This window comes from Syngnathoides biaculeatus, chromosome 13 (genome assembly GCF_019802595.1).
Source record: "Syngnathoides biaculeatus isolate LvHL_M chromosome 13, ASM1980259v1, whole genome shotgun sequence".
In the NCBI taxonomy this organism is placed as follows: domain Eukaryota; kingdom Metazoa; phylum Chordata; class Actinopteri; order Syngnathiformes; family Syngnathidae; genus Syngnathoides; species Syngnathoides biaculeatus.
Genome location: NC_084652.1, coordinates 21,702,133 through 21,726,904, shown reverse-complemented (window position 1 = coordinate 21,726,904; position 24,772 = coordinate 21,702,133). Strand labels below are relative to the sequence as shown.

General features: G+C 41.3%; 1 protein-coding gene and 1 long non-coding RNA gene across 4 annotated transcripts in view; one reads left to right on the top strand and one right to left on the bottom strand.

The window, feature by feature from the left end:
- Positions 1 to 311: 311 nt before the first annotated feature.
- Positions 312 to 24,772, bottom strand: part of LOC133510611 (polypyrimidine tract-binding protein 2-like) — a 71,979-nt gene continuing 47,518 nt past the window's right edge. For all 3 annotated transcript variants that reach the window (XM_061838700.1, XM_061838699.1, XM_061838701.1), the window contains exons 16-17: positions 8,042 to 8,119; positions 312 to 1,132 (exon numbers count right to left, since the gene is read on the bottom strand). In XM_061838700.1, the coding sequence (XP_061694684.1) occupies positions 1,003 to 1,132; positions 8,042 to 8,119 (208 nt within the window). In that variant the 3' untranslated portion in view covers positions 312 to 1,002. The remainder of the gene's footprint in view (positions 1,133 to 8,041; positions 8,120 to 24,772) is intronic.
- On the top strand, positions 17,026 to 22,059 carry LOC133511143 (uncharacterized). The gene is made up of 4 exons (XR_009797805.1): positions 17,026 to 17,466; positions 17,757 to 17,891; positions 18,631 to 19,327; positions 21,783 to 22,059. It is a non-coding gene; the product is annotated as an uncharacterized LOC133511143 (long non-coding RNA).

The window sequence follows — 24,772 nt, the reverse complement described above, 5'->3', positions numbered from 1 at the left end:
AGATTTGAGAGGATTGCCCTTATCTTAATTTTATCATACTGGCATATATCAAATATGTCTTCCAAAGTACAAAGCAGGACAGTCAGCAGATTCGTGAAAAGAGAAAGAGAGAGCACAGACTTTTTATTGACAACCAAGAAAAGAAAGATAGACATCATGGTCTGCATACATAATTTTTTACTTTTTTAATTTTGTGGTAAAAGGAGCTCTTTTCACAGACTAAAGTATAAAATGGTACAATCCCCGAAAATGAAACTTGGATCCACGCATCGGAAGTAGATGAGTGACAAAAACTGACAGAGAACCTCAGCTTAAATGACAAATGTTTATTTAAAAAACCCAAAAACTAATGAATTTACAAAATGAGACCAAGCAATAGAATGAGAAACTAACCTCTCCAAACTGCTAAGAATCAAGTAAAATATCTAAAGGCACATGTACTTTGCACATGTACTGACCAGTCTCTTCTAAATCCAGAGACCAAGACTAGAAACGTGTTGAAACCTTTTTCAGAGCAGTTCAACCAAAAGACTTGAACAAAATGACATGTGACTTTGCGCCAAATTTATTCCATGTCATATGCATAAGTCAATGCTTACTGTATTCCCCTTTTTAGTTCTTTCCTTGAATGGGCTACTTTTAAAGATCATGTTTAGCTTGATCTGTGTTGAAAGAATACTTTTGGGGCAGGGAGTTTTTTCAAGTTGCAACATGACATACTTGTACATATCAGATCATTTGTTGATAAAGCCCAGAAAGAGAGGGACAGAAGGCATGGCTCAAACAGTTGTGATGTGACACTGGATCACACTGTAGGAAGGAGCAGCACACCAGATCACTAGCTCTTTTAAGGATTGAGCTTTAATTACATTAACAACCTTTTGGCTTTCTACTGGTCAAGAAATTGAAGGAACCATGAATTTGACTTTCTTTTTTTTTTTTACTATAGTGTACGACAGCGACCACCTCGCTCAGTGCAGCACTTCACATCAGCTACCAAGTTTAGATGGTGGACTTGGAGAAAGAAACTTTGAGATGGTGATTCCCGCCCATGTCATAATTATGAAGATCCATGAGTGCCTGGATGGCCTCTTCTACTGATGACATCTGGATCAAGGCCATCTTACGGTCCCTGGGGGAGGAACAGCACAGAGAAAAATGTCATAAAATGATTAAACTTAAGAGGTTGGATTTACAAGTTCAATTCCACAAACTAGACACCTCCTACCACGTAGCCATTCATTTTGTCACAATTGCTGCCTTTCACACCCACTACCAATGTTGCCTCCAAGCTGCGTGCATGGACATTTGCGCACTGCTAATGTGGTTTCTGTGCACAGACATTCAGCGCACAAAAAAATAAAAATCCAACCCGAATTGAAAGTATAACATCTATTCAGTTTGTGCATTTTGCAGTGTGATTCAATGAATAAGGGGTGACTGGAAATAACATCTAATGGCATAAGACACATACAGACTTGACAATAATAGCGTCCTTTTGCGCTGCCCACCACCGGTGTTTAGTTAAGAACAATAAGATGAAACTGAGTTTCCGTGGAAACAAGGCAATGTGGCTCGAGTTGGAAGGGCAACTTGAGAAATGAATTAATAATCAAAGAAGAAATCAACTGCCGTGAAAAAACAAGCGCAGCAAATGAACTCGGAGCTTGCTATTATTCCAGGAGGCTTGACGAAGCAACTTCAACCGCTGGACATCAGCATAAACACTGTACAAAGTGAAGTTGCGAGTGGCATAGGAGCGATGGATGACAAATGGTGTACACAGCTTTATTCAGACTGAGAGGCAGCGCCGGGCAAGATACGCCACTATTTGTGAATGGATAGTGGATACTTAGGCTAACGTGTCTGCTTCCACTGTTGTTCAAAAAGTCGGCATCATATGTTAGCAGCCACAACGCAACGAGACTGACAATGATGAGAGGGAACCTGGTGTGTTTGATGGAGGATTTGCCCAGATGTTCATTTCAGATACAGAAGATGAGAGCTTTGATGGATTTGTGGATGAGCATTAATAAAGAAAATGTGATGTGTGAGAAAATGTACACTGTTAAATACTTCAATAAATTACAATTAAACTCACTGTTTACATTGTTAAATACTTCTATAAAGTACAACCGATGTTAGTTTTGCTCTGGGTGACTTTTTAAATAGCATGCATGTAATTCTATGTTTTAAGAGAGTGCCGCTATATACAGTAGTGTTAAAAAATAATAGCATTCCAATGTGACAAAGCAGATTAATCCACGTTTTCTGTATATTTTTTATTGCTACATGTCAAACAAGTTACCTGTAGGTGCAGTAGAGTCTCAGAAAACCAATGAGCATTCATGATATACACACTCTTAAGGCTATGCAGTAGGTTCATTTCTTGAAAGGGGTGTGTTAAAAAAAATTTCTGCTGTTGACTGTACAAATGTTTTTGTTTCTAGGATTTACCAATGCTTTGAATCAATCCAGCCCTATTATGGGGGCACAAGCCAGTGCTATCTGAAGGCCGGTCCAAAGCCCAGATAAATGCAGATGTGTTAGGAAAGGGCTTCCGGCGTAAAACTGTGCCAAACAAATATGAGCGTTCATCTATAGAATCCCATACCGGAACGGTTGTAGCCCGGATTAACAAAGTCCACCCCTGGCACAGTTAACCTGCAGGACGTCGGTGTAAATTCAGCTACTGTGTGTTGAAGACAAAGAGCAGGAAAGTGGATTCGTTGACAGAAGAAGAGGAATGCACAGAGCGTACAACTGAGTATAGGGACTTCGAATGTTGGGACTATGAAAGGAAAAACTCAGGGATTGGTTGACATGATGATGAGCATAAAGGTTGATGTATTGTGCATCCAAGAGAGCAGGTGGAAAGCTAGTAAGGCTTGAAGTTTAGGAGCAGGGTTTAAAGTATTTTACCATGGAGTAGATGGGAAGAAAAATTGAGTAGGGGTCATTTTAAAGGAAGACTAAGAACATCTTGGAGGTGAAAAGAGTATCAGACTGAGTGATCAGGCTGAAATTTGAAATTGAGTGTATTATGTATAATGTAAGCAGTTGCTATGCCCCACAGGTAAGACGTGACCTAGAGTAGAAAGAGAAATTCTGGAAGGAACTAGGTGAAGTAGTTTTGAGCATCCCAGACACAGAAAGAGTTGTGATTGGTGCAGATTGTAATGGACATGTTGGTAAAGGAAACAGGGTCGATGAAGAAGTGATGGGTAAGTACGGCATCCAGGAAAGGAACTTTGAGGGACAGATGGTGGTGGACTTTGCAAAAAGGACACAAATGGCAGGAGTGAACACTTTTTTCCAGAAGAGGCAGAAACATAGGACGATTAATAAAAGCAGAGTTAGAAGCACACAAGTGGATTACATTTTGTGCCGACGATGTCACCTAAAGGAGGTTACTGACGTAAATAAAAGTCAAAACTAGCAGGCATTCGAACACTTTTTTTCTCTCTGTCAATTAAGTCATGAAATTCTTGATCAGCGAACCTACTACTTTCTGCCTTGTGCCATGTTAGGACAGTCACTCACATCCTGCTGGTCCAATCAGTATTAGTATTAGTAATATATTTTGTAGACTATCGCATGATTCGTCACTTTAAACTGCTCGCTTTGCACAATTGTCATTGCACTGGTCTATAACAGGGACCACAAACAGGTAAAGACACTCTGTACAAGTTTAACACAATGTGGGACGTTAACACACTTATCTCTTACCTATTCTAAATAAAGAGCATTTTAAACCTTGCAAGACTCTTATAAGGAATAGTTCCTATAAACAGAAATGTATTGTTCTTTGTTCTGAATGTTGTACCAGGGCAGCAAATGCCTTGTGTGTTTTTACAGACTTAGCCAATAAAGCTGATTCTGATTCTAAGCTTGACAGCTTAGGGTGGTGGTCTGTAGGATGACTGAGAAAGGAAGAATGTCGTGCGCCCTTTCGGAAAGAGGTGAGACAGGCTCTCAATGGACAGGAGGAGCTCCTAGAAGACTGGACTACTACAGCCAAGATGATCAGCGAGACAAGCAGGAGAGTACTTGGTGTGCCTTTTGGTGGGAAAGGGGAGAAGGAGACTTGGCGGTGGAACCCCAAAATACAGGGAGTCATACAAGGAAAGAGATTAGCGAAGAGGGACACTGAGAGGACTGAGGAGAGGCGAAAGGAATACATTGAGATAAAATGTAGGTCAAAGATAGAGGTGGCCATATGATGACATGTACACCATGTTGAACACAAAAGAATGAGGAAAAAGAGCTCTACAGGTTGGGCAGACAGAGGGATAGAGATGGGAAGGATATGCAGCAGGTAAGGGTGATTAAGGATAGAGATGGAAATCTGTTGACTGGTGCTAGTAATGTGGAAAATAGATGTAAATAATACTTTGAGAAGTTGATGAATGAAGACAATGTGAGAAGGAAGAGGAGATGTGGCTGTGGATTTTTTGACCAACCTATTCAACAGAATACTGGCGGGAGAGAAGATGCCTGAAGAATGGAGGAAGTTTGTGGCAGTTCCTATTTTTAAGAACAAAGGCGATTTGTGGAGCTGTGGGAATGAAAGAGGAAAGAAGTTTTATAAGTCACAAAGTGAAGTTATGGGAAAAAGAAGTGGAGGCAAAACTCAAGACAAAAGTAAGCATTTGTGAGCAACAGTATGGTTTTATGCCTAGAAAGAGTACCACAGATGCATTATTTGCCTTGAGGATGCTAGTGGAAAAGTTGGGTGAAGGTCAGAAGGAGCTACATTGTGTCTTTGTGGATTTAGAGAAAACCTATGACAAAGTACCAAGAAAGGAACTGTAGTACTGCATGCGTAAATCTGGTGTGGCGGAGCAATATGTCAGAATGGTACAGGACATGTATGAGGGCACTGAACAGTGCTGAGGTGTGCCGTAGGCGTAACAGAAGAATTTAAGGTGAAGGTGGGATTGCATCAGGGATCAGATCTGAACCCCTTCCTGTTTGCTGTGGTAATGGATAGGCTGACAGATGAAGTTAGACTGGAATCCCTTTGGACCATGATATTCGCAGATGATATTGTGACATGCAGTGAAAGCAGGGAGCAGGTGGAGGAACAATTGGAAAGAAGGAGGCATGCACTAGAAAGTAGAGGAATGAAGATTAGCCAAAGTAAAACTGAATATATCTGCGTGAATGAGAGGGGAGGAGGGGGAAAAGTGAGGCACTAGGGAGAAGAGATAGCAAGGGGAGATGACTTGAAATACTTAAGGTCAACAATCCAGAGCAATGGTGAGTGTGGTAATGAAGTGAAGAAACTGGTCCAAGCAGGTTGGAATAGGTGGTGTAGGTGTATTATGTGACAGAAGAGTTTCTGCTAGGATGAAGGGCAAAGTTTATAAAACAGTGGTGAGGCCAGCCATGATGTACGGATTAGAGACCATGGCACAGAAAAGACAACAGGAAGAAGATGTTGAGGTTCTCTCTATGAGTGAGCTGGATGGATTCAAAATGAGCTCATCGAAGGAACAGCCAAAGCTGGATGTTTTGGCGACAAGGTTCGAGAGAGCAGACTTCGATGGTTTGGACATGCCCAGAGGCGAGAGAGTGAGTCTATTCGTAGAAAGGTGCTGAGGAGATGCCAGGCATAAGAGCTAGAGGAAGACCAAAGAGAATGATGATGGATGTCGTGAAGGAAGACATGAGAGCAGTCAGTTTTCGATGCAGGAAAGAGGCTGACATTAAAAAGAATGACACGGTGTGGTGTCCCATAATGGGACAAACTGAAAAGTAGTTTCAATTTATTGGACGCCAGAATATTTATTTATTTATTTGGGTTGACAAAGTCATGTTTAAAAACATGTGTTTTTAGTCCTGACTACTTTTCTTTTTGTAACTTCTATTTTAATATATTTTACTTGTTCTAAATGTATGTTCTGATTCTTTTCAGTTATAGTTAGTTTCGTTTTTATTGTTCAATCACTCCAAAGTTGTAAAATAAACAGTTTTTTTTTTTCATGATTTAAAAATCATCCCACTCCCATAATCACTCAGCCCTAATGTTCCCTTTCAATCTGCACAGGCGCCGCACAATACCTGCCAAGCAAACCCAAACTCCAATATCAGTCACCATCAATCAAATGAAAAATACAGATAATCCAAATGAACGGTATTGGCAGTGATTGTCAGACTCACTCATCAATGATTGGTTTCAAAATCAGCAGGAGGTACAGTGAAGAAAATAAGTATTTGAACACCCTGCTATTTTGCAAGTTCTCCACTGAGAAATCATGGAGAGGGGTCTGAAATTTTCATCGTAGATGCATGTCCACTGTGAGAGAGATAATCTAAAAAGAAAAATCTAGAAATCACAATGAATGATTTTTTAACAATTTATTTGTGTGATACAGCTGCAAATAAGTATTTGAACACCTATCAGCTATAATTCTGACCCTCAAAGACCTGTTAGTTCGCCTTCAAAAGTCCACTTCCACTCCTCTATTATCCTGAATCAGATGCACCTGTGAGGTCGTTAGCTGCATAAAGAAACCTGGTCACCCCATAAAATCAGTAAGACTCAAACTTGTAACATGGCCAAGACCAAAGAGCTGTCCAAAGACACCAGAGACAAAATTGTACACCAGCACACGGCAGGAAATGGCTACGGAGAAATTGCCAGGCAGCTTGGTGAAAAAAGGTCCACTGTTGGCGCAATCATTAGAAAATGGAAGAAGTTCGACATGACGGTCAATCTAAATCGGAGTGGAGATGACACGCAAGATATGACCTTGTGGGGTCTCAATGATCCTTAGAAAGGTGAGGAATCAGCCTGGCAATTCATAAGTCCTGCGGAGGCCTGGGAGAATGTTTTGTGGTCAGATGAGACCAAAATGGAACTTTTTGGTCAGAATTCAACTAACCGTGTTTGGAGGAAGACGAATGATGAGTTTCATTCCAAGAACACCATCCCTACTGTGAGGCATGGGGGTGGTCGAATCATGCTTTGGCAGTATTTTTCTGCACATGGACAGGAGGACTGCACTGTATTAAGGAAAGGATGACCGCGGCCATGTGCTGTGAGATTTTGGGGAACAACCTCTTTCCCTCAGTCAGTCCATTGAAGCTGGGCTGTGGCTGGGTCTTTCAACATGACAATGACCCGAAGCACACAGCCAGGAAAACCAAGGAGTGGCTCCGTAAGAAGCGTATCAAAGTTCTGGCATGGCCTTGCCAGTGTCCAGACCTAAACCCAATAGAAAATCTGTGGAGGGAGCTGAAACTCCGTGTTTCTCAGCGACAGCCCAGAAACCTGTCTGATCTAGAGAAGATCTGTGTGGAGGAGTGGGCCAAAATCCCTCCTGCATTGTGTGCAAACCTGGTGAACAATTACAGGGCCTCTGTAATTGCAAACAAAGGCTACTGTACCCAACATTGGTTCTCTCAAGTGTTCAAATATTTATTTGCAGCTGTATATCACAAATAAATATTTAAAAAAATCATACATTGTGATTTCTGGATTTTTCTTTTTATACTCTCTGTCTCACAGTGGACATGCACATACGATGAAAATTTCAGACCCCTCCATGATTTCTAAGTGGGAGAAGTCGCAATATAGCAAGGTGTTCAAATACTTATTTTCTTCACCGTACATCAGGACATATTTGAGCATGTCCACATGGTCAAATTATTTTCAATCTTTTCTAGGGGTACTGTCACTTTTGTCCAAGCCTGTTTCATGGGTTTATTTTTTAAAAGTAATTGTTTTACCACAATTCAAATGCAATGTCTTATTTTAATTGGTTAAGTTTCACATTTTTAAAAATTCATTACTGTAGTAGTTTTTCCAAATTCAAGTTATTTCTGTGACCATTGTGAGTTTTCTTTCATTAACAGAGGGATGCCAACAATTTTGTCAACGTGTGTATGTGTCCTGTCATTGATTGGTGACCAGTTCAGGCTATACAGCACTCTCCCGAAAGCCATCAGGCTACATTTTATCTCTGGTGCTGAACAGGATAAGCGATAGAAAATGGATTAAAGTTTCAAAGATTTAAATTCAAATAAGTCTTACTGGAAGAATTTAAAGGCCTTGACTGCTCCCCCGCCATTGGAGAACAGGAGACGCAGGTCGTCTTCTCCGATGCCATCCCTGGACAAAGACACACAAAGTGTTTTTGTCGGCATAAAACTGAGTAGACACCAACACTGCCACACACAATTATTTAAAATTATGGAATCATTGCTCCTTAACGTTGATCATTTAGTTGGTTCATTTTAGGGGGGTGGGGGCGGGGGGGGGTGGTTGGGTGGAGGACACTAAGATCTTCCATAAACTATTTCCATCACCCATATTTAAAAAAAAAAGGCTCTATGGGAAGATGCATTATTTTGAAAAATGTCATCGCCAAACATCCTTTTTCAATCGAGGATGAAAAGCATCCAAAATCTCAATGTCAACTTATTGAAACTGTAATGACTGGCATCTCCCCAGTGCCTTTACCTGACACGCTGCCGAAATAAATGACAGTGGAAATATGCATGCTTTCTTCACGCAGCTATTTTCATGAATCTTATTGGAATGCCACCAAACAAAAATTCCAGGATCATCACCTTCCCTAATGCAGATTTGTGACTCATCGCTTTCATTGTTTCATCCACAGTTCATGATTGCTTTTCTTCATTCCACTGTAAAGCTAAAGATGGTTTTCATTTGGCTTTTCTGTATCTAAATCTCATTTCCTTTAGGCAGTTTCTAACAGTTTTGTTATAGTTGTTGACTGCAGTTTCTGGCAATTTGTACCTCATTTATTGTGCATTTGTAGTTTCAAGACTTATTGCTTAATGTTTTTATCTTAATACTTTGTGGTCTTACTTTGTCAACCAGGACTGTTTCCTTTCACAACTGTCTAATTCTATTTGTACTTGGTCCAGATTTTCGACACCGCTGATTAGGAACAACTCACATCTTTGCAACATTTCATTATGTTTTCCCTTCTTAAATCATCTTAATAATTCTCTCCTTTAATTGAACTGATATCTGTTGTGTTGGAGCCATGAATCATGTCAATCGCCCTGAAGAGATGTCGTTTTAGGTGTGTCCCGCATTTGAGATGCACAAAAATGAGCATGGTGAATCTGTATCCAAAGATGCACACCATTGCTTATCCATGTATGGTACAGTATGTGTGCTTGCTAAAGTGTGTCAGAATCATTATCCACAAAAATTACAAGTCCTGTCTTGGTGCTAATCAGTCAGAGGCAGACTAGGGTATGGTAACGTTCCATAAATACAATCAATGTGATCCTTTCTTCCGGAATTGATAAATTTTCATTGTTGTAACATTGGACACACCGCTCTCGAAGTAGTGAACTTTTGGCGGAAGGAGTTTTGCTCCATTGATCCACACACCTGGGACAATAGGAAAAGTTAACGATTTTATTAAAGCCACCATCAGCTCTACTGGTTAGCAAGCTAAGGAATTAAACTGGTTTCTCTGGCTCGCTTAATAGTTGCTACATACAGAAGTCACTAACTGGAGGATGTGTGGAATGAATGAAGGGAATTAATTTCCATGCGTGGACCAAATTAAAAAAAAAAAGTTTGAGAAAACAACCTCCAAAAGGGTTCAGTTTTTAAGATTTGTTCATTTTTTTCAATTTGAGAATTCACTGTTGTGTCAAGATGACAACAAAGGGGAAACAAACAATTTTTAAGTTAAGCATGTTATTTGTACATGTATAACTTTCTTTTTTGTTGACTTGTAATTTTTACGAAATGCAGCCCTACTTTTATTTAGGAAATGAGAGAACCCTACACAGTTGTGTTCATATGTTTGATTACCAGTGTAAAATTTGTAAGCAGTGTTCAATTCTTAATTATCCTTTAATATCATTATATCAGTGGGCAAATGATAATTAATCCCCCCCCCCAAAAAAAAAACAGTTCAATGATACTATCATTTATTGTGAGTTTTTGGGAAAATATATGGTTCAAAAGAATTTGCTATCGTAACAGGATGAAACGCATTGATAGAGAGCAAGACCAATGGAAAACAAAAATATTGCATGAAAGCTAGAGTAACAACACAGAAAAATCTGAAATATAGCGGGACCGCCAAAACAACGTCCATAATGTGGCGCAGAATTACTGTATCGGTTTTACAAGATAAATTGCAGGGAATTATTGCTACAGGGCAGGGAGTTGCTGCTTTAATGACATGCAAATCCCAGTACTGATTCACATAGTCTCAAGGGTAAAATGATCTATGCACTTTGTGCAAATGCTCTCAAGGTGTGAGTGCTCTTAATTAAATCCCAATTATAACATTCAACCTGGTGTTGGTGTTTCTTTTAGAATTGAATATTACAAGCTCATTCCATAATTCTTCATAATGGAGCAATTTTTTCCCCACTGTGCTTTCTCTTGAAAAGAAACTGATACTTTTCCCATTTGCTTTTTTCCCCACCCTCTTTTATTGTGAATAAAAATTGTGTGTTTGAGGAACATCCTTGATTTGCCTATTTTATCCATCATTAAGCATTGAAATGACCATCATCTGGAGGCAGTGAGTTCAATATTTTTGCCAGGGGTGTACAAAAAAACAACATAACCAAACAGCCACAAGCCACAAATTTAGGTACATCTGCACTCGAATAACATTCTTCATTAAAACAAATGCGTGGTCTCACGAGTGTTGGTGGGAGGTTTGGGTGAATCTGGTATCAGAATTTTCACATACAGAACACAATGACTCAAACACTGATACTGACTTTCTTCTGAGAATGAATTTACTTTAAAAATACACTCGCACATCCATTTTCCGTCCCGCTTACCCTCAGTACAGTCGTGAGCAGGCTGGAGCCTATCCCAACTGACGAAGGGAGTGAGAAAAGGAAAACAACTATTTGCACATACCTATACAACCATGGACAATTAAGTGTTTTGAGGTTTGGAGAGAACCGGCAAATCGTCTTCAGATGAGGCCAAATTTGAATGTAAGTTCTCAAAACTGTGAGGCAGATGTCCACACCAGTCGTCCACTGTGTCGCCCACATTACATGAATAGCCCGGTGAACAATGAAAACCCTTAATCCGACAGGTCATGTCAAATGCACTGTACCTTGAGGTTAGGTTAAGATGGCGTGCCCAAAAAAATAAAAATAAAATAATAAAAAGATGTTCCCTCTAAACCAGGGGTCGGGAAACTTTTTGACTGAGAGAGCCATAAATGCCAAATATTTTAAAACGTAATCTCAAAAGAACCATGCAATATTTAAAAAACTAAATACAGGTGTACTTGTGCATTTATGTCGAAACAACACTTTTAGAGTACATACAGTCTCTGAATTCTTTTAAATAACATTATAAAAATATATTATATATTATAAAAATCACATAGGCAGCGTGTCATTATGAGGGCTCGGCGAGCCATATGCAACTACCAAAAGAGCCAGGTATGGCTCACAAGCCATAGGTTCCCGACCCCTGCTCTAAACTGTGCACAGCTGATGCAGTCTCTTCGCAGATATTCTGCTTCTTCTTCTTCTCCTTTCGGCTTGTCCTGTTATGGGTCGCCACAGCATGTCATCTTTTTCCATTTTAACCTATCTCCTGCATCTTCCTCGCTAATCCCAACTGCCCTCATGTCTTCCCTCACAACATCCATCAACCTTCTTTTTCGTCTTCTTCTCGCTCTTTTGCCTGGCAGCTCTATCCCTCAGAAGCCTTCTACAAATTTACTCACTCTCTTGCCTCTGGACATGTCCAAACCATCGAAGTCTGCTCTCTCTAACCTCATCTCCAAAACATCCAACTTTGGCTGTCCCTCTAATGAGCTCATTTCTAATCCTATCCAACCTGCTCACTACCAGCGACAACCTAAACATCTTCATTTATGCCACCTCCAATTCTGCTTCCTGTTGTCTCTTCAGTGCCACTGTCTCCAATCCGTACATCATGGCCGGCCTCACCACTGTTTTATAAACTTTCCCCTTCCTCCTAGCAGAGACTCTTCTGTCACACACTCTGCGCCAGCTGTTCCAACCTGCTTGGACCCGTTTCTTCACTTCCTTACCACAATCACTGTTGCTCTGGATTGTTGACCCTAAATATTTGAAGTCATCCACCCTTGCTATCTCTTCTCCCTGTAGCCTCACTCTTCCCCCTCCACACCTCTCATTCACACATTCTGTTTTACTTTCATCTTTCTAATTGTTCCCCCACCTGCTCCCTGCTTTCATTGGATTTCACAATATCATCTGCGAACATCATGGTCCAAGGGGATACCAGTCTAACCTCATCTGTCTGCCTATCCATTACCACTGCAAACAGGTAGGGGCTCAGAGCTGATCCCTGATGCAGTCCCACCTCCACCTTAAATTCTTCTGTCACACCTACGGCACAACTCACCATTGTTCTGCTGCCATCATACATGTCCTGTACTCTTTTAACATACTTCTCCGCCACACCAGACTTACGCATGCAGTACGACAGTTCCTCTCTTAGTACTCTGTCATAGGCTTTCTCTAGATCCACAAAGACACAATGTAGCTCCCTCTGACCTTCTATGTACTTTTCCACTAGCATCCACAAGGCAAATAATGTATCTATGGTACTCTTTCAAGGCATAAAACTATACTGTTCCTCACAAATGCTTACTTTTGTCCTGAGTCTTGCCTTGACTACTCTTTCCGATAACTTCATTCTGTGGCTAATCAACTTTATTCCTCTATAAATCCCACAGCTCTGAACATCACCTTTGTTCTTAAAAACGGGAACTCGTACATTTTTTCTCCATTTTTCAGGCATGTTTTCATACGCTAGTATTCTGTTGAATAAGTTGGTCAAAAACTCAACAGCCATCTCTTCAAATGTCTTCCATACCTCCACCGGTATGTCATCAGGACCAACTGCCTTTCCATTTTTCATCCTTCGTAGTGCCTTTCTAACTTCCCCCTAACTAATCATTGCCACTTCCTGGTCCTTCCCATTTGCCTTTTCTACTCTTCCTTCTCTCTTATTTTCTTCATTCATTAACTTCTCGAAGTATTCTTTCCATCTATAAGCACACTACTGGCACCAGTCAACATATTTCCATCTCTATCCTTAATCACCCTTACCTGCTGCACATCCTTCCCTCCGCTATACCTCTGCCTGGCCAATCTTTATCCTTTTCTCCTTCTTTTGTGTCCAACCTGGTGTACATGTCGTCATATGCCTCTTGTTTAGCCTTTGCCCTACGTCGCATCTCAATGTACTCCTTTCGCCTCTCCTCAGTCCTCTCAATGTCCCACTTCTTGTTCGCTAATCTTGTTCCTTGTATGACTTCCTCTATTTTGGGATTCAACCACCCAACTCTCCTTCTCCACTTTCCTACCAGAAGACACACCAAGTCCTCTACTGCCTGTCTCTCTGATCATCTTGGCTGTAGTAGTCCAGTCTTCCAGTAGCTGCTCTGGTCCATCGAGAGCCTGTCTCACCTCTTTCCGAAAAGCCGCACAACAGTCTTACTTTCTCAGCTTCCACCACATGGTTCTCTGCTCTACCTTTGTTTTCTTATTCTTTCTCCCCACCACCAGAGTCATCCTACACACCACCATCCTATGCTGTTGAGCTACACTCTCCTCTACCACGACCTTACAGTCAGTAACCTCCTTCAGATGACATTGTCTGCACAAAATATAATCCACCTGAGTGCTCCTACCTCCGCTCTTGTAGGTCACTTTTTTTCCATTACAATCTGCACCAATCATAACTCTCTCTCAGTCTGGGATGCTCAGAGCTACTTCATCTAGTTCCTTCCAGAATTTCATTCATCTCTAGGTCACATCCTACCGGTGGGGCATAGCCGTTAACCACATTATACATAACACCCTCAATTTAAAATTTCAGTCTCATCACCTAATCTGATACTCTTTTCACCTCCAAGACATTCTTAGCCAACTCTTCCTTTAAAATACCCCCTACTCCATTTCTCTTCCCATCTACTCTGTGGGAGGATAGTTTAAACTCTGCTCTTAAACTTCTAGCCTTACTGCCTTTCCACGTGCTCTTTTGGATGCACAATATATCAACCTTTCTCCTTATCATCATGTCACCCAACTCCTAAGCTTTTCCTGTCATAGTACCAACATTACAAGTCCCTACACTCAGTTGTAGGCTCTGTGCATTCCTCTTTTTCTTCTGACGCTGGATCCGGTTTCCTCCTCTTCTTTGTCTTTGACCCACAGTTGCTGAATTTCCACCGACGCCCTGCAGGTTTGCGGTGTCGGGGGCGAGCGTTGTTCACCCGGGCCACGACCGATCCTGTATGGGATTCTTTAGAAGAACGCTCATATTTTATGCACAGTTTTTACACCAGATGCCCTTCTTGACGCAACCCTCTGCATTTATGTGGGCTTGGGACCGGCCTATAGATTGCACTGGCTTGTGCCCCCATAGGGTTTCGCCGATATTCTGCGCTGCGCGCAAAAAAAAAAAAAAAAAAAAAAAAAAAATCCAATGCAAATTGAAAGTATAACATACAGTCATTGAGTTTGTGGCATTTTGCAATGTGATTCAATGAGTGAGGGATGACTGGTTGTAACATCTATTGGTACAATTCACATAGGTACTGTAAAAAATTAAAAGAAGCCACTGGTTTCATTTAGGCAGCACGTGGAACTTTCTCTAACAATGACTGCTGCTCCGCCACCCTCTATTTTCCTATTTTACCTTGCACCCCGCCCCCAGCACTCTAAAAGATGGCAAATACTCATAATGGCAAATGTTACAGTACTTACACAGCCCATCAATGTGTTTTATAATGACAGCATCCACCACCGCGGCTTTAGTTAGCAACATGGTCTGGGCACCGTAGAGCAAAGATGAGCTCGACATGCTGCTTATGTTTAGTTTCGATATTAATGGAGAAAGTTAAAAAAAGAAATGCTGTTGTTTTAAGATGCAATGACTGTATGTATCTGTATGAGTATGTGAATAATCGAGGAAAAAGTGGTCAAACCGGACGAGATTTTCTCTTTTCCAAGTTGGAAAGGTGTGGTCTGAAGTCAAAGTAGAAAGTCCAGGATGAGATGGTGTGTAATTTTAAAATTCCACCTTGGCACAGCCTGATCCAGGATGAAAGCACAGGCAATATAGTAAACATAAAAAGCAAATTCTGTACTTTAAATGTAGGAGGCAAGATTACATCAATCTTAAAACGGTTTTGGATCGTCATCCCCCCCGCCACCTCCACCCCTCAACCCCCCGTCGTCGCTAGCTTGCGAGAGGTTGGATGTATGAAAAATAGATCTTGGCCTGAAAATGCCCTACTGTATCGCGAAATTTTGCCATAATTCGGATAGAAATAATCCGAGAAAGGCTCAGTGGCATATTTTGCCCAGTAAGAAAAAAAAAAAAAAATTAAGAACCCAGTGGCTATCGAAGTGTAGTCACCCTAAGCCGTACGACATATGTACAGGTGTATTTGAGCATTTATTTAAGACCAACACTTTTAGAGTACAATAAATCTCAAAATTCTTTTAAATAACATTGTTATGATGTTGCTAACTAATGATGACAAAAGTACTTCTTACCATTAATGCGACTTCTTGTGGTTTCATACGACATGCAGGCGTTGAGACTTCCATCTGTTAATTGTGAACGTAATTCAATTTTATTTGCCATCATGAAGGTACGATGGTGAACAGTTCTTGCCGATAAAGGCATGTCTTTTATTTTGTTGGATTATCTTGTCTTTATGCAAAGTTGGCAAAATGTTGATTGGCAACGTCGAGCATGAATGCTTTGACATACTCCCCATCTGTGAATTTAAACAAACAGCAGAACCCTCCCTCTCCACAAAGGCCTTTCCATTCTTGTTGAAAACTTTGGTACACCTCATGTTTTTTTCTTTGAGCGACCTTTGTCAAAAGTTTCCATAATTACTGTTCCACACAATCGGCGTTTGACCGTTCTGCTCCTGTGATCAGTTAGAGAGTCAGACTCCGCGTCATTCCCGTCCAAAAATCCATCCAAATATTCAGCCACGTTGACGGAATCCTCCGCAGACCTGTTAGCTCGAAAGGCAAACTGCAGTGGGTCCATTAGGGGACCTGTGACGGTCTTGAGGTGGTCCAGCACAAGGCGCTCAAAGGACTTCATGACCACAGATGTCAGGCAACAGGGCTGTAGTCATTAAGACCTGAGACTGCTGCTTTTTTGGGGACCAGTATAATGGTGGAGTGTTTGAAGCAGGTTGGTACTTCACACAGTTGTAAAGACCTGTTGAAGATCTTTGTGAAGACAAGAGCAAGTTGGTTTGCGCAGACTTTTAGGCAGGATGGGGACACAAGGTCTAGGCCCGGCGCTTTGTTGTTCTTTTGTTGTTTGAAGGTCTGTCTAACCTCGAATGGGTTTATTGCAAAGTGCAGGTAGAATGAATCTTTCCCAGACTTTGCTAATCACCACTGCATAAAAGTTATAGTATGCAAGCGTTACGGGCAAAAATGCTCAACATGAAAGAAAAAATGGATGTGGCAACAAAGATCGCTTGTTCTATTCGTGCCAGATCCCTTCAAAGACGCCAACACTACGCACGTATGAATAATGCTGACAGTGACCACTCTGAATAATTTTTGCACACTGATGTCAGATGTCTTAGTTGAGGGAAATTCCTGCAAATATTTTGAGATCACTATCCAGAAATTAAGGTATATTTCCATGAAGCAAGAAATGAAGAATTTAACCAATGCGAGCAGCTGCTAGACTTGGCATTTTTAACATATCTGAAGAACATGTTGAATGACCTTAATTGAGAGCTGCAAGGAAAAGACAAAACTGTGATCAATATGATAAGCTCAGTTAATACTTTCAAACGAAAAATGCAACATCCATCAAAGCGTCGGCACAGTGATTTGCCAAACTTCTAGAACCTTGCATTATAACTGGAGATGCAAGGAAGTCCTGTGCACAGTGACAGTGAGGCAATTGTCAGATAGACAATTGTCTGTCAAAATTTTACAAATTATTTCAAGACTTTGTCTTGTCGTGTTCTAAGTTTTAGTTGGGTTGGTTTTGTTTTTTCTTGTGTTTCATGTTTTGTGTGCTCATTTTGTCGGTTGTGTCCGCCTGTTCGTGTTTACCCTCTTCCCTTGTGTTGACCAATAAGCTTCCTCCACCCACTCGTGTCTTGTCCAGGTGTTTCTTGTTGTCTTGTCAAGCTCTGTATATTTAACTGCCCATTTTCTTTTTCTTGTCAGTCCATTGTCCATGTTGCGGGTTGCTTGTTGGTTTCTTGCTTATTGCATTTTTTTCAAAGTCATGTCAAATGTCTCGTTTAGGTTAATGAAGTCATACTTCGTTATGTTGAGTATCTTGGTTGTTACTTTTTTTAGTTGTCATTAATTATTCAATATTTTTTAAATTCCTCAACCCCTGCTTCCCTGCACTTGGGATCTCCTAGCCTTGCACCCCTGGCTGATTCACTTCAGTGCAAGTCATCAAAGTAAGCTCTGGTAATGACAACTAAAATTACATTACTTATGTTGTGTTGTGGGCGGCACGGTGGATAAGCTGTAAAGCGTTGGCCTGACAGTTCTGAGGACTGTGGTTCAAATCCCGCCCCTGCCTGTGTGGAGTTTGCATGTTCTCCCCGTGTCACTGTGGGTTTTCTCCGGGCACTCTGGTTTACGACCACATCCCAAAAACATGCAACATTAATTGGAGACTCTAAATTGCCTCTAGGTCTGATTGTGAGTGAGACTGTTTTCTGTCTCCTTGGGCCCTGTGATTGGCTGGCAACCAGTTCAGGCTGTACCCTGCCTCCTGCCCAATGACAGCTGGATAGGCTACAGCACTCTTGCGGCCCTTGTGAGGATACGTGGCTAAGAAAATGGATGGATGTTGTGTTGTGCAAGATTGGCTCATGCAGTTATGCAAGGTACATCAACATATTTAATTTCTCGTATATAATGCACAAATTTTCCCCAAAATATTTTTAAAAAGCCAATAGAGTGCATTATATTTAGGTATGGATGAAAAATACAATCACATTGTATAGTCCTATACAGGTAGATAGAGTGGTTTAAAAAAAAAAAAGTATCCATATACATTTGAATAATATTCAAAGTCTTATGTTACACATTTATATACCGTAATTTCTCAAATAATGCGCAAATTTTTCTCAAAATTAATAGTGCATTATATTTAGGTATGGATGAAAAATATAAAATACAATCACATTGTATAGTCATATACAAATCCAGTGTTAAAAAAGGTATACATATACATTTCGATATGATATTCGATGTCTTATGTTACACATTTATATATATATATATATATATATATATATATATACACACACATATATATATCACGGTAACGTGCACCCGCAACCTAAGCTCTCTGAGAGCTTACATTTTACGATTGTTAGGGTACCAGGTTTTTTGCGACTGCACCAAAGATCAGAAATGATTGCCAATAAGTTTGTTTTAACTTAAAAGAAATGCTCCGCTCATTGCTTACCTCGATGAAATGCCGATTATCTCGTTAATCCATTATACATATAAGCGTATCCAGAAAAATTCTGGTAAAAAATTGCAAATAGCTTTTAATGTGCTCTTTTATCCAAGTAATCCCATTTTTGTATGGTCGGCGCCATTTTGACTATTTTTCAGAGATCGCATGACTTAAAAACAGGACGTGATGGAAAATATGCATGAACAAAGGCTTGGTTACAGATTAATTCCTACACAATCACAGCACTGATTTCTCGGATTTATCCTCATCTGATGAAGAAATGGCATTAGTGGTTGATCGGGAAGACTGAAGAATACGTCCATCCAGATTTGAACCTGTGGGTGTTCCAGCCAAGTGATCTTTGGCTTGGTGGAAGTCGGGAGTGTTGGCATGATGATGGTAAAGGCATAAAAAATTTCAGTATTGAGCAATTTATTTATGTGTGACATGTTAAACCACTTCTAGCTGCACAGCTTGCCTTGCGCCACTTTGTACTTGAACTACTACTGTTACATGCAGAACTGGCATTGCTGACTAGTGTGCTTTCCGGCAGTAGTGGCTGTTGTGTCCCTGCTCAGCAAATTGATCAATACTCTTAAATTATGACGCGGGTCCTTTGTGATGCGGAATTATCGAATGTTCTGAGGAGTGCCTATGTAAAGACAAGAAAGACCGTCAACGGGTCTTATTCACACTGCACCGCTGCTTTGGGACAAAGTACACTGGTTGGAACAAACTACACGGATGCCTGCTGCCTTTCGTCTTTGAACATTTGGACATTTCTGGAACATTTGCTAACTTGGAATATTCACTGGAAAGAACATTTGCCTGTTTGTGAACATTTGTTCAACGTTGGTGAGTATTCACCCTTTTGACTCGACTACTCTGTCTTTCAACTTCTATTTTCATTATTTAATCGCGTTTGTGTTGTGTGATTAAATTTTCTTAAACGTAATACCACTGGCTTGTCGAATTTTGCTGGTTTGAGCAAAGGGGACAGTCTAATTTTACACGTAACAGTGTACAAAATGTTCACTGCATACCCTGGCCTCTTTGTCATACAGCTCAGGGTGACCACACACTTTGCTAGCCACGGGGTCCTCAAATGTTTCTTTTTCTTACTGGGCAGAATATGCCGCTGAGCCTTCCTCGGATTATTTTTATCTGAATTATGGCAAAATTTCGTGATACAGTAGGGCATTTTCACGTCAGATGGTGGTACTACAAATCTTCTTTCGTTGTTTACGCATAGAATACGTCACATCCGTGCAAGTAGGTCATGTGACTTGCCAAAATGGCGGCGCCCATGAAAATTCAAAATTGCCAATAAGAATCTTCTCAAAACACCATTAAATTATCGGATTAACCTCAAATTTTTAAGGTACATTACATATGACATGACCTATCGGATTAAGGCTTTTCATTGTTCAGTGAATGACCGGAGAATTCCTTTTAAACTAAGACAAAAAATGTCGACTGCAACAGCTAGTTGTGCAGCTGCTTTTAAAAGAAATGTGTCATGACTTGTGCTGATGACGCCACCAACCCGGAGGTAGCGCAACAGTCCGAAACAACGATAGCTCACCTCAATGGCTTCAAGTGGGTATCAAAACAGCATGAGCTCAAACTACGTAATACGCGCATCATGGGCACATAAAAAAAAAAAAACGCACACAATTGAACTGTTTTTTTTTTTTTTTTTAATGTGGCCTTTACGCTCGTTTCTATGTAGTTTCTATGTAGTTTGAGCTTGTTTTGATAGCCACCTGATGCCATATGAAAGCTGCTACAGATTGTAGCCAAATGGAGGGCAAGAGGCTGCTTTGTGGAACCAAAACCCTTGGGATTCAATAGGTTTCCCTCACAAATGTCATGGATGGCACAAAGGATGACATGCTGTTGGAGCAAAATAGGATCACTGTTCATGATTCAACAGAGGAAGCACCGGAACTGTACTAAGTCATCATCAATGAGTTCGACAATGATGCACCAAAGCTACAATGGATATTTTTCAGGTTGGAGATGAGTCAGATGTTTCTTTTGAAGTCTTGGCCAAATATGTGTAATGTAGAGGATAAACTGCACTATGCATTTATTATTATGCATTATTTTGTTTTATGCATAAATATTTAATGCAAAAATGTTAAAGTTAAACAGTGTTAAATAGTTTATTTATTTAAGACTGTAAAACAGTGAAGAAAATAAGTATTTGAATAGCCTGCTATATTGCAAGTTCTCCCACTTAGAAATCATGGAGGGGTCTGAAATTTTCATTGTAGGTGCATGTCCACTGAGAGATAATCTAAAAATAGAAATCCCAATGTAGGAGTTTTTAATACAATTTATTTGTGTGATACAGCTGCAAATAAGTATTTGGACACCTGAGAAAACCAATGTTAATATTTGGAACAGAAGCCTTTGTTTGCAATTACAGAGGTCAAATGTTTCCTGTAGTTGTTCACCAGGTTTGCACACCCTGCAGGAGGGATTTTGGCCCACTCCTCCACACAGATCTTCTCTAGATCAGACAGGTTTCTGGGCTGTCGCTGAGAAACACGGAGTTTCAGCTTCTTCCAAAAATTGCGTTTAGGTCTGGAGACTGGCGAGGCCACGCCAGAACCTTGATATGCTTCTTACGGAGCCACTCCGAGGTTTTCCTGGCTGTGTGCTTTGGGTCATTGTTTTGTTGCAGGGTTCATACTCAGTCAGACCCAAAAAATTTAAGGGCTTCTTAGGGGCTGACACAAAAAATTTAGGGCTGACACAGAAAAAATTTAGGGCCATCGTGGGAAATCAAGAGGAAGGAAAAAAGACTCACCCAATGGTGCCATCGGCTGTTCTTGGTTCATCAAAGGTTCCAGTACCTCAGTACCTGTGACAGTGATCACCTGTCGCCCCTTGTGGTAGTTCTCATTGATATAACTATTGTCAACGTCTTCACATAACAGTATACAGAAAAACAGATTCTAACTACAATTGCAACTATATACACAAATGTCTTCTACTGATGTCTGTCTCAGCACCCCTACTCTAGCTACTTGAGTCTAGCCAGTGCCTCCTCTATTTGTTGCTGCAGAGGTGCCAAAGTGGCTCTCTTGTCCTTTGCGCTGCCTCTGAGTGCATTGGCCTCGGTGATAAACCTCAGCTTCCTCTTTTCTTCTACCTCCTCACACAGCCTGTCAGCCTTCTCAATAAGCATAGCTATGTCAGTCTCTAGTCTGGCTTTTTTGGCTTTGAGGCTGTCTATCTCTGACTTAGCTGCCTTCCTCTTCTCTGCCTGTTTTGATGCATCCTTCTTTTCCTCCTCTAGATGCTGGACGTAAATACTTCTGGCAGAAGACGCAGCGACCAACAGCTCCCTTGTGATAGGCACAATGTCAGGCCCTCCATATTGCTGGACCACCTCCACTATTTGCCTCCGAGCAATCAGTGACTCCTTACTTAGGTAGTCCTCGGTGACCTCCTTGTTTGTGGAGAAGCCTCTTTCCACAGATGCCTGTCCATGGGACAGGAGCAGCAGCTGCTTTATGACGCCCCATAGCTCCTGGAACTGCTGGCTTTCCTGCTGATGCAGAGTGGAGTGGAAGAGCGTGTCCAGCCTGTCCTTAGAGATGTTGAAGTCAGAGAAAGCAACCCTAATCCCTTCATCTTCTTGGATCTTTTCACTCAGTCTGGAATACTGGAACAGAATCCCTTTGCAATTGCTATCCTCCACCCTTCTGTGATCCACCATGATGTTTAAGGTTTTTTATTGTTGTTCTCCTTTTCATCTTTCATGGCAATGTGCCGGGGGTCCATCCAGCTCAGTAGGCAGACTAAACTGTATATGATGGGGGCCTTCTCCAGCAACTTTTCTATCATTTTTACCAGGAAAGTTTAGCAGCTCATTCTAAATTCTGCTAAAATGTAAATGCTTTACACGGTCGGTTGCAATGCCCGATTTCAGAAGCAGTCTCTCAGCAGCAAAGCCTATGCCTACTTTCGATAAATCCACCCATTGTGACTTGTCACCCACATTAATCTTGACAAGACTGATGAGAGAGGCTGCCTTTTCTTTAAGGACTTCAGGCTTGATGAACTTTTCCATCAGAGTCTTGATGAGGGTGCCCATGTCCTTTGCGATGAAGGGAAGCATAGGCTTGTCAGTCTGGTACAATTTCAGGAATGGTTCCACCAGCCTGGCGCACATGAGAAAGAAGTGAAGCTTGGCAACAAAGATGGGGTCCTGTGCTGCTTTGTGAACAACAGTGAAGGAGCTGTTGGTTGGGCAGGTCACCTTCTTCGTCCTTGCTGCCTCGCAATAATCTCACACGTGTGGCATCAGGGTGATGGCTCTCTCTGCCACATTAATGTTTTCAAGCCATCTGTGCTTGCAGAATATGAGAGGGAGAGTGTCGGATCCAGTGACTTGTTTAAAGTCCTCGTGCCTGGCAGGTGCATCGCGAAACAAGTTGTAGAGGCTGGACAGAAAATCTTCCACCTCCCATCCAGCTGCCTGGCAACCGATTCGAAATGCGTTATGGATGATGTGTAGACCACAGCTTCCAGTCTGCAGCATACGGCGGGTGGTCATCTTTTCTATTTGTTCTTGAGTTGATTTGTACAGCTTCCAATTAACATTGGGGCCATCCATCGAGAGCTGGAACAGCTTTTGGTGACCGAAGTCACACACGATAGGGTCCAGACGGTCCTGAAGATCAGTTGCTGCTGAATGTCCCAGGAATTCAGAGGTGAGGGAGCAAGTGAGGACCCCGGTCATCAATCCACAATCGCACATGAATGTAGAGTTGCTTCTCTTGCATCTCATGATTTAGAGACTCATCAAAGAGGAAGACATACTCTGATTCAGCCTTCACTTTCTGCCTCAGTAGAGATGAAAAGTGGGCAGAGATGCCAAATGTAGCCAGGTATGAAGTCTTCCTTTCCCCACAGTGGTAGTTTTTAGCAATGTCACTGTCTGGGAACATGACTGCAAACACTTTCGAATTATTTTTGCAAGATATGTAACTGTAATGGCTGCAGATCACTTTTAAAGTCCACACGATCTCTGCCTTTAACGAGTCCGCCTTCGTGTATTGAACTACGTTCATGAAGCCTGACTTCTGGCTGGTTGAAGTCAATGGCTGGAGATCTGTAGGTGCGCATGCACTGCTAGTACCACTGCCTGAAGTTGATGCTTCACTATCTTTATATTTTAGATACAGATTCATACCAACGGAAGATGAGAGTCTTCGCCAAATCAGCGTGTCTCCTGTTTTTCCCGGTGCGACTCCAGCGCTTTGATGCCCATCTTTCCAAGCTGGTAACTCTGCTTGCACAGATGGCAGTAAAACATGTGCCGATCTTTTGGATCTCGACGAACCCAGCTTCCAAACTCCTTACTTTCAACCCAAGCATCTTGAAAAATGCACTTCCCCATGATACGAGTTGGATCGATGGAAGACGAAGTGAAATGCCTACTCACGGAAACGAACAATGGAATATTGACGACAAGATGGCGACTAGTTGTCAACACTGTGACTTCCGTTGACAATTTCCGGCTGTTTTAGACGCCAGACGGATCAATTTTTTTTCAATCTTCTTTTTTTTTTTACAATTTAAGGCCTTTTTAGGGACTTGACCGGTTTTCGCTGATTTTAAGGACTTTTAGGAGCCCTTAAATGCATCTTCAAAAATTTAGGGGTTTTTAGGGACTTTTAGGGCCGCGTGTGAACCCTGTGTTGAAGGTCCCATCCATGATCCATCTTCAATGCTCTGACTGAGGGAAAGAGGTTGGTCCCCAAAGTCTCACAGTAGATGGCCGTGGTCATCCTCTCCTTAATACAGTTCAGTCGTCCTGTCCCATGTGCAGAAAAACACCACCAAAGCATGATGCTAGCACTTTTCAACTGTGTGGAGTTGTACAATTTTGTCTTTGGACAGCTCTTTGGTCTTGAACATTGTTACAAGTTTGAGTCTCACGGATTGTATGGGATGGACAGGTGTCTTTATGCAGTTAACGACCTCACACGGGTGCATCTGATTCAGGATAATACATGGAGTGGAGGTGGACTTTTAAAGGCGGACTCACAGGTCGTTGAGGGTCTGAATTCTAGTTGATAGACAGGTGTTTAAATACTTATTTGCAGCTGTATACCACAAATAAATTGTTGAAAAAAAAAAAACCCATACATTGTAATTTCTGGATTTTTCTTTTTCGATTATCTCTCTCACAGTGGACATGCACCTATGATGAAAATTTCAGACTCCTCCATGATTTCTAAGTGGGAGAACTTGCAATATAGTAGGGTGTTCAAATAC